The sequence below is a fragment of the Portunus trituberculatus genome, chromosome 46 (genome assembly GCF_017591435.1).
Source record: "Portunus trituberculatus isolate SZX2019 chromosome 46, ASM1759143v1, whole genome shotgun sequence".
Classification (NCBI taxonomy): Eukaryota; Metazoa; Arthropoda; class Malacostraca; order Decapoda; family Portunidae; genus Portunus; species Portunus trituberculatus.
Genome location: NC_059300.1, coordinates 3137956 through 3151530, shown reverse-complemented (window position 1 = coordinate 3151530; position 13575 = coordinate 3137956). Strand labels below are relative to the sequence as shown.

Genomic DNA, 13575 nt, shown 5'->3' with positions numbered 1-13575 from the left:
CCTGTGGCACTCCGCTTTCTACTGCTCTCCACTTGGACTTCATATCTTTAACTACCGTCCTTATTTCTCTCCCCCTCAAATAATTTTCTATCCATCTCAATGTGCTTCCTTTTAAGCCACCCTTCTCCTCTAACTTCCATAGTAATCTTGCATGTGGCACTTTGTCAAACGCCTTTTTTAAATCCAAATAAATACAGTCAACCCATCCCTCTCTCTTGTACTCTATCAACTATTCTAGAATAGAAACTCAATAAATTAGTTACACAAGACCGTCTTTTCTAAAACCAAATTGGCTATTTGATATTAATTTGTTGTCTTCAAGGAACTTGATCCATTGTTTCTTTATTATTCTTTCACACATCTTGCATATTACACTAGTTAGTGATACCGGTCTGTAATTTAAAGGTTCTTCCTTCCTTCCGCTCTTATATATGGAAACCACCTCAGCTCTTTTCCATTCTACTGGTACTGTTCCATTTTCTATTGAGCATTTTATGATGTGTGTGTGTGTGTGTATTTACCTAGTTGTATTTACCTAGTTGTAGTTTTACAGGGCCTGGGCTTTATGCTCATGTGGTCCCGTCTCCTTATCTACACTTATCCAATCTTACTTTAAAAGTATGCACACTCGTTGCAGACACTACTTCTTCATTTAAACTGTTCCACGTCTCAATACATCTTTGGAAACTATATTTTTAACATCTCTCAGACATCTTCCTTTTCTCAGCTTTTTACTATGCGATCTTGTGCTTCGGATGTCATATTCTTCTCTCAGGATCAGTTTCTCATTATCCACTTGGTCCATTCCGTTGATCAATTTATAAACTTGTATCAGGTCTCCTCTCTCCTTCTTTGTTCCAGGTTGGTAGATCCATAGCCTTTAGTCTCTCCTCATATGTCATCCCTTCAAATTCTGGAACCATTCTTGTAGCCATTTTTGTAGTCTCTCCAATTTCCTTATGTGTTTCTTTTATGAGGGGTCCACACTACTCCTGCATATTCCAATCTGGGTCTTATTATAGTACTTATCAATTTCTTCATCATTTCTTTGTCCATGTAGTGAAATGCTACTCCAATATTCCTTAGCAAATTATATGTTTCTCTAAAAATTCTATCAATATGGCTTACTGGTTGATTGTTTTCTTCCATCATCACTCCTAAGTCCTTTTCCTTTTTTACTTTCTCCAGTTCTACTCCATCTCCCATCTTATAGATTCCCACAGGTCGTCTTTCACTCTTTCCCATTTCCATGACATGGCTTTTGTTCACATTGAATTCCATTTCCCACTTTTTACTCCATTCCCAGATCTTATTTAGGTCTTCTTGCAGTATTTCACAATCCTCCTTTTGCTTTATAACTCTGCACAGTTTTGTATCATCTGCAAACAGATTTATGTAGCTGTTCACTCCTTCTGGCATGTCGTTAATATAAATGAGGAAAAGTATTGGTGCCAATACTGACCCCTGTGGCACTCCGCTTTCTACTGCTCTCCACTTGGACTTCATATCTTTAACTACCGTCCTTATTTCTCTCCCCCTCAAATAATTTTCTATCCATCTCAATGTGCTTCCTTTTAAGCCACCCTTCTCCTCTAACTTCCACAGTAATCTTGCATGTGGCACTTTGTCAAACGCCTTTTTTAAATCCAAATAGATGCAGTCAACCCATCCCTCTCTCTCTTGTACTCTATCAACTATTCTAGAATAGAAACTCAATAAATTAGTTACACAAGACCGTCCTTTTCTAAAACCAAATTGGCTATTTGATATTAATTTGTTGTCTTCAAGGAACTCGATCCATTGTTTCTTTATTATTCTTTCACACATCTTGCATATTACACTAGTTAGTGATACCGGTCTGTAATTTAAAGGTTCTTCTTTCCTTCCGCTCTTATATATGGGAACCACCTCAGCTCTTTTCCATTCTACTGGCACTGTTCCATTTTCTATTGAGCATTTTATGATGTTGTATATAGGACTTGCTAGTTCTTCCCTACATTCTTTCAGTATTCTGCCTGAGACTTCATCCGGTCCCATTGCCTTCTCTTCATCCAGTTCCTTCATTAACTCTTTTATTTCAAGCTTGGTTACTTTAATCTCTTTCATATAGATTGTCTGTCTATTACCCTGTGGCCTCTCAAATTTGGATTCTTTAGTAAAGACCTCCTGGAATTTTTTATTTAATAGTTCTGCCATACTTTTTGGGTCTTCCACCATCCCGTTCTGTGTGTGTGTGTGTGTGTGTGTGTGTGTGTGTGTGTGTGTGTGTGTGTGTGTGTGTGTGTGTGTGTGTGTGTAATTCACCTCCTCGGTCGTCTGCTGGTCACCCAGCCAGTCTTTCCCATTACGGAACGAGCTCAGAGCTCATAGACCGATCTTTGGGTAGGACTGAGACCACATCAACACACAACATACGACGGGAAAGCGAGGCCACAACGCCTCGAGTTACATCCCGTACCTATTTACTGCTAGGTGAACAGGGGCCACACATTAAGAGGCTTGCCCATTTGCCTCGCCGCTTACCAGGACTCGAACCCGGGCCTCTCAATTGTGAGTCGAGTGTGCTAACCACTACACTACACGGTGTGTGTGTGTATGTGTGTGTGGTATCATTATCCTCGCTTGCCGAACAACATTCAAACAGAACTGCATAACTAGCTATTCACTTTGGCAGGCTGTGGGTCCAACAAACCTGAGACTCCAATTCACCAACAGTGTCAATCCGGTGACCCCACACAGACAAGCAGTCGCCACTCACCATCATATTACAAATTTTGTAAATCGTAGATAAACAAAATGTTGCAGTGGTATCTTGCATGCAGGAATAGATAAACACGGGGCTTTTTTGGGTTGTTTTTTGTGTCATGAGTGTCTATTCATTCGTGTGGCCACTTCGGAACTATGGATTTGTGTGGAGGGGGAAAACTGCCATTACGATCCAAAGAAATTGGTTAGTGTCTGACAAGTTTGTTATTGAGTGAAATCCTTTACTGCATGGTCCGTTATCTCAAAGCACCATTGTACTTTAAGTAATGCTCCTATACAGGGATTCACAGTGGTTCATTGGTCTCATATGTATTTGCATTTTTACAGGCTGTAATATGAGTTTTTGTAGATTTTAACAGAGGTGCAAGTGCAGGTTATTCAAAGTCAAAATGTTCTTTGCACATAAGTATTTAGAGACATTGTTTAGCCATTGGCCCAATGATAGATACAATGGTTAGGCCAGTTCAGGGAACTATGGACCACACACTCCACATAACTTGAAGTTATGCAATATGATCTAAACTTACTCATTGTCTCTGTCTTGGAAGGAAACTATGTTTTACTTACAATCTGCTGATTTGCTGCCAGCCTTGCTCCCTCCCACTCTGCCAGAGCAGATAGTGCTAGGTGCTACACAGTTTATTATTTTGTCACTAATTACATCTGTATTACTGTTGGATATCATTTATGATAAATTCCATACAGCAAATTAAGAAGCAAAAAAAGAATAGTGAAGCTAAAATTTGAAGACAAAGAGTATGAGGAGGACCTACAGATACCTACAGTAATGAATGAACATTTCTAATCAGCATTAGAGGAAAATTGTGATTTGGGAGATATAACTAAGTCCCTTAAACAATGGTGATAACAGCCCTGGAAATAATAATAGAAAAAAAAGTTAATGGAAGATATGGATGGGTGAAAAGCACATGGACCAGATGGCATTGCAGCATGTATTCTTAAGGAAAGCAGCACTGAATTAGCTGGACACTTACACAGGATCATTACAAGATCATTGGGAGAAATCTTGATTCCAAAGGACTGGAAGAGAGGTGATATAGTGTCCATTCACAATGGAGGAACCTATGAGAACCCTACAAATTACAAACCAATCTCACTAACAAGTATTGTTGCAAAATTGTGTGAAAGGGCATTGAAGATAAGATGGACAAAACTCCTACAGGAAAACAATGTTCTGAACTATGAATTAGGTTTTGTCAGGGGGAGATCATGTGCAACCAATCTAATATGTTTCTGTTCAAGAGTGATAGATACAACACAAGAAGGGGATGGTTGGGATGAGTGTGTATACTGTATTTATATCTAAGGAAGGCATTTGACAAAGTATCACATAAAAGACTATTAAGCAAGATAGAAAGAATAAAGTGGGAAGAATCAAGAGAAGTTTGTTGCAGTGGATGAGACTTCCTAAAGGATAGAGAAATGAGAGTGATAGTCAGAAATAAAAAGTACTCTCAGAAGGAAGTTATCAGTGGTGTAGAACAGGGATCATTCTAGGCAATATATGTCTACATTATGGATAAAGGTGTAAATAGGTACATTAGCCTTTTTGCAGATGATTCCCAACTTATGAGAAGGGGTACGAAAGGAGAACAACTGTGAAATGCTATAAAAGGACCTAAATAGAATTTGGGTATGAAGCCATAAATGAGAGATGGACTTCATTGTCAAAAAATATAGTGTGATAGAATTTTGGAAGAACAATAAGAGTATTTTGAAAGATATGAATTGAGGAGTGACAAGACAAAAAAACATCATTATCCGAAAAGGACTTGTGGGTAATAAAAAAACTCAATCCCTCCAACTGCTAACTCTGTATAAGGGCCTTATCCGTCCTTGTATGGAGTACTCTTCACATGTTTGGGAGGGTTCCACTCACAGTTTTATTTGATAGGGTGGAATCAAAAGCTTTTCGTCTCATCAACTCCTCTCCTCAGACTGACTGTCTTCAGCCTCTTTCTCACCATTGAAATGTTGCATCTCTTTCTATCTTTTATCATGCTAACTGTTCTACTGATCTTGCTAACTGCATACCTCCCCTTCTGTTGCAGCCTTACTGTACAAGGGTTTCTTCTTCCTGGCATCCCTATTCTGTCCAGCTCTTTAATACAAGAGTTAACCAGTATTCTCAATCATTCATACCTTTCTCTGGTAAACTCTGGAACTCCTTGCTTGCTTCTGTAATTCCATCTTCCTATGACTTGACTTCTTTTAAGAGGGAGGTTTCAAGACATTTGTCTCAGACTTTTGGCTAATTCTTTACTAGTTATTCATTTAGGAAGCTTGCATTCAATTAGGCCTTTTTTTAATGTTTTGTTGTCCTTGGCAAGTTTCCCTCTTGCATAGAAAATAAATAGATAAGAATACATGGAACAGTGTGGTGTCCAAGTAAAAAGGAAAGATATAAGGAGATGCATGGATCCAGAGAACAGTGACAAAGTTAGTTTGAAAACTTCTAACATAGACAGGGACAGCTTAATAAATTGGAACTTGAAAGACACAAGAGGTCATGGAAAGAAGACCAGGAAAAAATAGCTACAGAAGAGACTTCAAGAAAACAGCTTCTCCCAGAGTCATAGAAATGTGGAATGGAGTGCAGAAAGTTGTAGTCCACTCCAGAACTGATCAGTAAATTTTAAGATCAGACTTGATAATGAGAGATTCAAAGATGGGACAGTATGAGCTTAGCTTTCCTCCCGTGTAGTGCTACTAGGTAAATACACACACATACAGCAGCATTCATAACTTTAAACATAAATATGACAAATTAACTTTAAAAGATGGGACATTATGAGCTTGACTCAATTCTGAAAAGAAAATAGTTAGATAACAATTCAGCATATACACAAATACATGTGCACAAGGAATGGGTACATTGATTGTAACTTTTCATTGCACAGGTAAAAGATGAAGAAAGCCAAACAGAGGAAATTGTAAAAAGCATCCAGGCAACTAGTGGTTTGGCACAAAAAGCAAAAGAAACATATGGCCAAAGATGCCAGGTATGTCTGTGCATATTATATTCTGTATTCTCAGAGCAAATAGATTAATTATTTCTCATTGTTGTTTTGTTTGTAGAAGATAAAGCATGATGTATGTATGAGGAGATTCAATCACTGTTTATTCACAATAGGACCTAGAGAAAGTGCGTCGAGATGGTGCTTCTCCTAAAGAACTAGAAAAAGCTGAAGCAAAGCTGAAGAAAGCTCATGATGAATACCGCAGTCTTGTGGACAAGTATAACAACATTCGAGAGGAATTTGAGAAGAGGATGACAACATCATGCATGGTATGTGCTGTGATTTATTTTTCAGAACACTATATAAGCATCAGGAATGAGATGAAATGGTATCAGATGGTTACAAATATGCCTAATAGATTTATATATAAAAATATGTTTATAGGATTTAGATGAATTTTCAATTGTGTAAAATATAGATTTACTTGAAAAATTCTCTCTCTCTCTCTCTCTCTCTCTCTCTCTCTCTCTCTCTCTCTCTCTCTCTCTCTCTCTCTCTCTCTCTCTCTCTCTCTCTCTCTCTCTCTCTCTGTGTGTGTGTGTATTTACCTTGTTGTATTTACCTAGTTGTAGTTTTACAGGGCCTGGGCTTTATGCTCATGTGGCCCCGTCTCCATATCTACACTTAACCAATTTTTTCTTTAAAACTATGTACACTCTTTGCTGACACCATTTCTTCACTCAAACTGTTCCAAGTCTCAACACATCTTTGCGGGAAACTAATTTTTTTTAACATCTCTCAGACATCTTCCCTTCCTCAGTTTCTTACTATGCGATCTTGTGCTTCTAATATCATATTCTTCTCTCAGGATTAGTTTCTCATTATGAACTTGATCCATTCCGTTAATCAATTTATAAACTTGTATCAGATCCCCTCTCTCTCTTCTCTGTTCCAGGGTTGGTAGATCCATAGCATTTAGTCTCTCCTCATATGTCATCCCTTTAAATTCTGGAACCATTCTTGTAGCCCTTTTTTGCAGTTTCTCCAATTTCTTTATGTGTTTCTTTTTTTATGGGGGGTCCACACAACTTCTGCATATTCCAATCTAGGTCGTATTTTAGTACTTATCAATTTCTTCATCATTTCTTTGTCCATATAGTGAAATGCTAATCCAATATTCCTTAGCAAATTATACGTCTCTCTGAAAATTCTATCAATATGGGTTACCGTGTGTGTGTGTGTGTGTTGTGTGTGTGTGTGTGTGTGTGTGTGTGTATTTACCTAGTTGTATTTACCTAGTTGTAGTTTTACAGGGCCTGGGCTTTATGCTCGTGTGGCCCCATCTCCATATCTACACTTATCCAATCTTACTTTAAAATTATGCACACTCGTTGCAGACACTACTTCTTTATTTAAACTGTTCCATGCCTCAATACTTCTCTGCGGGAAACTATATTTTTTAACATCTCTCAGACATCTTCCTTCCTGTGTGTGTGTTTGTGTGTGTGTGTGTATTTACCTAGTTGTATTTACCTAGTTGTATGTTATAGGGTTTGAGCAGGGCTCATAGTGACCTGTCTCTATATCTACATTTATCTAACTTCTTAAATTTGCACTCACTTTCTGCTGTCACAATCTCTTCACTTAATCCATTCCAGATGTCTACTGTCCTGTGGAAAACAACGTGATATCCCTATGACACTGACTTTTCATGATTTTCTTGGAATATACTCTTGTTTGTCTGTCTCCCTGCTCCGTCAGTGTTACCAGGTCTTGTCTATCTATCTTCTCCATATGGTTTACTAACTTATACATCGTTATTAAGTCTCCTCTTTCCCGTCTATCCTTCAAAGTTGGTAGCTCCATCTCCTTCAGTCTTTCTTCATAGGGAAGATCTTTTATTTCAGGGATCATCTTTGTAGCAGCCCTTTGTATCTTTTCTAGTTTCTTGATATCTTTCTGCCTATATAGCAACCATACCACTGCTGCATATTCTAGTCTGGGTCTTATCATAGTGGTTAATATCGTTTTCATCATACTTTTATCCATGTAATTGAATGCTACCCTGATGTTCGTTAGTGTCTTGTATGTTGAAGCAAATAATCCATTTATATATCTTTCTGGAGTCAGGGTGTCTTGTATAATCACTCCCAGGTCTTTCTCTTCTCTTCTTTTCATTATAATCTCTTCTCCCATTTTAATTCCCATGTAGGTCTTCTATTACTGTTACCCATTTCCATTACATGGCATTTCTTAGTATTAAATTCTAATTCCCACTTCTGGTTCCATCTCCAGATCTGTGTGTGTGTGTGTGTGTGTGTGTGTGTGTGTGTGTGTGTGTGTGTGTGTGTGTGTGTGTGTGTGTGTGTGAACTTGTGCTACTTGTTTATATTTTTTGTTTAGTAGGTGACATATTGTTATAGAAATTGGAGATTATGCATATAGTAATGATCAAGGATGATTATGATCTACTTTTATTTATGTTTTTGTTTCAGAATTTTCAATCTGTGGAAGAGACACATTTAGTACAAATGTTAAAGTTTGTGAATACTTACATATGTGTGCTCCAGAGCAATCATGAAGCCATGGGACAGGTTCATCAGGATCTTCTAAATCAATGTTCCAAGCATTCTGTTGAAAAATTGTTGGATATGTTTGCACTTTCAAAGCACACTGGACTAGAAAAACCAAGTAAGTTTTTACGTTTTAAGATAATAGTTTTTTTTATTCATGAGATGAATTGTGCATTGTATAATGTAAGTATGTACTCTGTAGTATATGTTTTCTTTTTTAGATGCAATGGTATTTGAGGAGTCAGAATCAATAGGGTCAGGTGTGTCTGGACAACAGTCTCCAGAACCTGCCGACCAGTCCAAGGCATCTGTGGAAGACACAGGAGGCAGTGGAGGAAGCTCAGCAGGAGGCGTTCTAGCTGGAGGTTCTGTAGTCGTCACAAAGCCTGGTAGGATGGAGAGTGGTAAAAAGCTATTGCGAGACCGTACCTCAATTTTTTCCATATCCAGGGTTACCTCACGATCTTCCTCGGCTACTGCAGCAGGTTCTGGTAGTCATGTAGGAAGTGGGGGAAACATTAGCAGGGTTACTGTAAATGCTTCTGCCTCTTCATGTAGCAGTAAAATCCTCAGCACCTTCACACAGGACCACAGCAGTTCACCTGAGTTGAAAGCAAATACACCATCAAGAAATACTTCTTCTGTTAAAGGCAACTTCACCTGTGCCACAAGTCTCAACAAACCATCCCGTCGGACCACTTCTTTACTCAACCTGTTTGTGGCGTCCACTTCCTCTGCTGGTATGTGGCTGGTCCTTCTGTCCTTGTGTTTCTTCTGGCTCTGTGGCATCACGTAGCACTATAAGATTGATGATTTTGATAATTTGTGTGGTTCTTGAAATCCTTTTGATGGTGATAAAGAAGTATTGGTCTGGGTCAGTGGCTTTCACTTGTATGTGTTACACATGTTCCATAAGTGTGCTTGTGGACAGCTAATTATCATTAGAAAATAGAAAATCATAATTGATGACAGACTGTGGTTTATGAAATTATGTCCTGATTGACTTAGTTTTATGGGATCAAGCTAAAAGACATAAGAAAGGAATTATTTATTTCTTTGAAAGGAATTCAGTGAATGTCAGAGAAGATGCATGCAGGTGTGCGGGAGGGATAAGAGAGGTAGAGGAGATCGTTGGATGAGAACAAGATATAATGGTTAAGAAAGATTCACATTTAGGTGCATTCACCACCTGTAAGATATTCTGTACCTTTTGAGTAACATTACATAAACTGATAATCTAGAAGAGTCACCAGTTCATGTACATTTTTCACAGTAATGCCATTTTTGATGTATGGTATTGGTAACTGTCTTAATTTTCATAAACATTTGAAACAATTGTATTAAGATATATGAAAGTAAGTTTCTTCATAAGTATGCTATTAATCAACTCTTGTTTTCAAGATTAGTTTGCAGCACTTGAAGATATGTCTTCTCTGATAAAATACCCAAGTGAAAGAAGGGGATGAAACTCATTTATGGCTTAGTGTGCCTTCTGATTAGAAATTGTTGATTGCTTTATTGATTTACAAGGAGAAGACATTTTGCTGGAACTAGCTTTGAAATTCTTATATTCTTATTTGCCTCTTTTATTCAGACAGCTTTATATACTTGTTTTGGAGAACTTTGTTTAACCACAAGCTAATCATTATTTTCTTTGAAGACATCTTGGTCTGGCAGAACACATTGCTGAGGGTTGCTGAAGATGACCATACTTGGCTTGACTAATGTTACCTTTTGTTTGGGTTAATATGACCTTGCAGGTCGCAGTGAGCGTGAGTGGTCTGCCCCTCCCAGCTGTGACTCAGGTGGGGGGGAAGATAGCCAGGATGGGGATGTAGGTGAAAGGGACACTGAGAGCCTGCCCCCATCTCCAGCTAAGGCTTCCCCAGCCCGTGTGACTAGTGCTCCCACCAGCCCCACGGCAACAGATGATTCAAGCCTGGGTCGCACTGTATTCCGCTCATCAAAGTGTAGGGTTAACCAATTTCTTTTGTGATTTCTTGGGTTATTTTATTTGGCTTATGAATTTGGAGAGGTTAATTTGGCTCCCATAAGATAAAAAGAGTTTCAGAGAAAACCTTTTTTTTTTTTTTTGTAAATCCAGGTCACCACATTTTTTTCTTGTGGAATATAAATTCAGTTAATTGATTTAGAAAATATCAAATCAGCCATTTAACCTTTGCAAATATTGTTTTAGATTTCTGCTTTTTCTTATCTTTTTTTTCTCATTTTCTTTTCTGTGGTGATGTTACCCTTTCATGGTAATCACAAAAATAGTGCATCAGTTCATCATACCTGAGCCATATCTAGATGAAAAAGCTAGACCCAGTCATAAAATCTTAAAGAATTAAATTCATAGTATAGAACTCACTGGTCTGTGTTCAGGTAGAAACGATTGCAATTCCCAGTAATGTAGTACCTGCGGAGAAAAAAAATAGTTATTTATATGATGCCAAAGTGTAGTTAAAGGTATAAGAAGAGAAGACAGGAATGCAGCTGAGACATACTGAATGTGAAATAGTGGAGATAGAACATCTTGGCAAATGGCAATTAACTTAAATTCAAAATTGCCTTGCTTTGTACTTAACCCCTTTGCTACTGGGACATATTTTTGTCTTGAATTTTGGGTACGATTAGACAATTTTATTTACATTAGTAAGGGTCTATGGAAATCAAAAGATTAATGACCAGAATCTTCACTATTTCAATCTCCACATAAGTTTTTTGGACGTGTATAAAATCACCAAAGAGTAACTAGAGTAAATGCGAAAACACGTCATAATATTGAAGGGGTTAAGGCATTGATGAGAAGTATATTGTTGGTCCACCACTGTGCCCTCTGCTATTACTTAATATGTTGGTTAGGAAGATGGGTCAAGTAAAATGTTCATGCTTCATTCAATTCTCTTGCTGATTCAGATTGCTTTGGTTTGCATAATTCACCTACAATCTGAATTTACTAGCCACAAGTGCATGAATGTATTTGCAGTAATTATTTTTTGCAAAAAAAAAAAAAAAAAAAAAAAAAGTTGTCTATCTGATTGTTTTATAGTTTTAAACCTATGCTTTTCATTATTATTACCTTATATCCTAACATAGATTAATGATATCACTTGCATTTTTGCAGTCTTTCTCACATGTCCTCTGTTGTAAAACTGGATTAACCCCTAAAACTCAGGGACGTTGGAAGTTTTCGCTCGTGCTAACTCGGGAGATTTGGCGAGAAACACACAAAATAGCCTGTATTCACATACTGAATACACTTGGAAATTCAATAAACGAGTGAGTACAAATGGTGTTCTGCCCACAAGCAACTCTTCCTCTTTGCAATGCAAAAAAACAGAAGTCTCTATATGCTTTGGTTACCAAAATATCACAGGTTAAATGAGGTGGTATCATCGGTGTATGTGGCCTTGCATCCGATCGAGTCCAGCGGCCTTGGCTAGAGCGATAGAAAACGGGCCCCTTGTATCCTCTCTCTCTCTCTCTCTCTCTCTCTCTCTCTCTCTCTCTCTCTCTCTCTCTCTCTCTCTCTCTCTCTCTCTCTCTCTCTCTCTCTCTCTCTCTCTCTCTCTCAAAATGTTTGCAAAAGTGATCTAATTTGTATATTTTTTGCAAAAGAATATATAAAATATACACAATAGGAGTTGCTGGCGGTGGTGGTGGTGGAATGTCCTCCCCCTCAGTGGTTGAACTTTCTATATCCGTATCAGAGCCCAGAACATCACTATCTTCGCTCTCTATTATTGTAGAAACTGTTAATTCCAAAGCCCTTTGGATACCACTCTCATTCAAAAGTTGTCTCCCCGCAACATGGTGAGAGACCTGAGGTGTAGAAGTAAGGCGCGTGAGATAGGTAGTGGAATTGGACACCGTGAAATCATTGTCACTCCCGCCATTCATTGTTGGAGTTGGTGACACAGTGACATATAGCATATGTTTACTCCTAATGAGTGTTGCCAGCGCACAAGCAAAGAAAATGGGAAAAAAATAGTCAAAATATAGCCCAAAAATGCCTAAACGTCTATCGGCGTGTCCCGAGTTTTGCATGATGAACATCTATCAACGTGTCCCAAGTTTTAGGGGTTAAGTTTCTCATACATTGTTTTTAAACTTTGCCTTCTAGAGAGAATCGGAGAAGAATAGAAGCAGCTAGTACAGTATTTCCTTGCAAATCATGAGAAATTATGAATCATGACTGCAATTTCTAAAAAGTTAAAAAGTACCTGTGTTTATAATTTAAACCAATAAATATTTGTGTCACATTTATTAGGCATTGTGCAGAATCAATAGAAAAACTCACAGAGGTGGCAAACTTCTTTCTTTTTCTTCCTTTTGTTTTTGTGGCCACAGCTTGTTGACATCTTGAGAAAATATAGGCACTGTCACAGGAGACAGTTTCTCAAGAATTTGGTACTGAGATTCAAAGTTGGCAACATTTCATGGGAAACTCTGCTGAATATTTAGTGAAGTGCCAACCACCAACATGTTGGTTATTTTCTCTTAAGATTAGGAAGTTGTGGTGACAAGGAGAGGAAGGATGGGGTCAGCTGATTGCTCCAGTAGTTTGCCATGTGTGTGTTCTGCTGTGTCTGCCACAATGAGCAGTGAAGCTTGCCCTAGATATTACTTTGCCTTTAATGTTATCTTGCTTATCATTTTGTGATTTAAAGTTGAGTTTAGGTTAAACCATTCTTGGATTTGGGAGTGGCTTGCAACCTCCAAAGATGTTACTTTGGAATTCAATTTTGTTTTTCTCTTTTCTGTGAATATGCAAACCTGCAAATGCTAAACCACAAATAAGTCAAGAACACTTTATTACGTGGATAGGTGGCCAGTGTGCAGAACAATAATGTTCTTTCTCTTTCAGATTATGACAAACAGATTTAGATGGTGTAAAGTTGTTCAGCCAAGATTATTTGTATCCTCTACTGAACATTAGTTTGATAAGAAAATTTCAATAACATGGATCGAAAGATAGGTAGATACACACAGTAAAATTCTGTTTATTTTTATTTAGATTTCAACATTTCTGGACTGCCAATTGAGGATGAATGTTATCCATTGTGGTTCTAGATAATGTGGGTATGTTTACAATAATGCAGTCACATCCATTATATTGCTACTCCAATTCAACAAGGAAGAAATAGAATTAACTTCCACTGTGTTGCAAATTGTTCATATGGCAAATGCTTCCATCCTTATACCAAATAGATGCAGGCAAATAAATCTTTTTTTCAATCCAAACTACTATA

At 37.8% G+C, this 13575-nt stretch overlaps 1 protein-coding gene across 15 annotated transcripts in view; it reads left to right on the top strand.

Moving 5' to 3' along the window:
* Nucleotides 1-13575, top strand: part of LOC123519901 (F-BAR domain only protein 2-like) — a 104068-nt gene that overhangs the window by 10339 nt on the left and 80154 nt on the right. For 9 of the 15 annotated variants that reach the window (XM_045281554.1, XM_045281558.1, XM_045281553.1 and 6 more), the window contains exons 4-8: nucleotides 5688-5789; nucleotides 5921-6076; nucleotides 8243-8438; nucleotides 8542-9060; nucleotides 10081-10290. In XM_045281554.1, the coding sequence (XP_045137489.1) occupies nucleotides 5688-5789; nucleotides 5921-6076; nucleotides 8243-8438; nucleotides 8542-9060; nucleotides 10081-10290 (1183 nt within the window). The remainder of the gene's footprint in view (nucleotides 1-5687; nucleotides 5790-5920; nucleotides 6077-8242; nucleotides 8439-8541; nucleotides 9061-10080; nucleotides 10291-13575) is intronic. The other 6 variants (XM_045281565.1, XM_045281569.1, XM_045281566.1 and 3 more) reach the window with 3 other exon arrangements.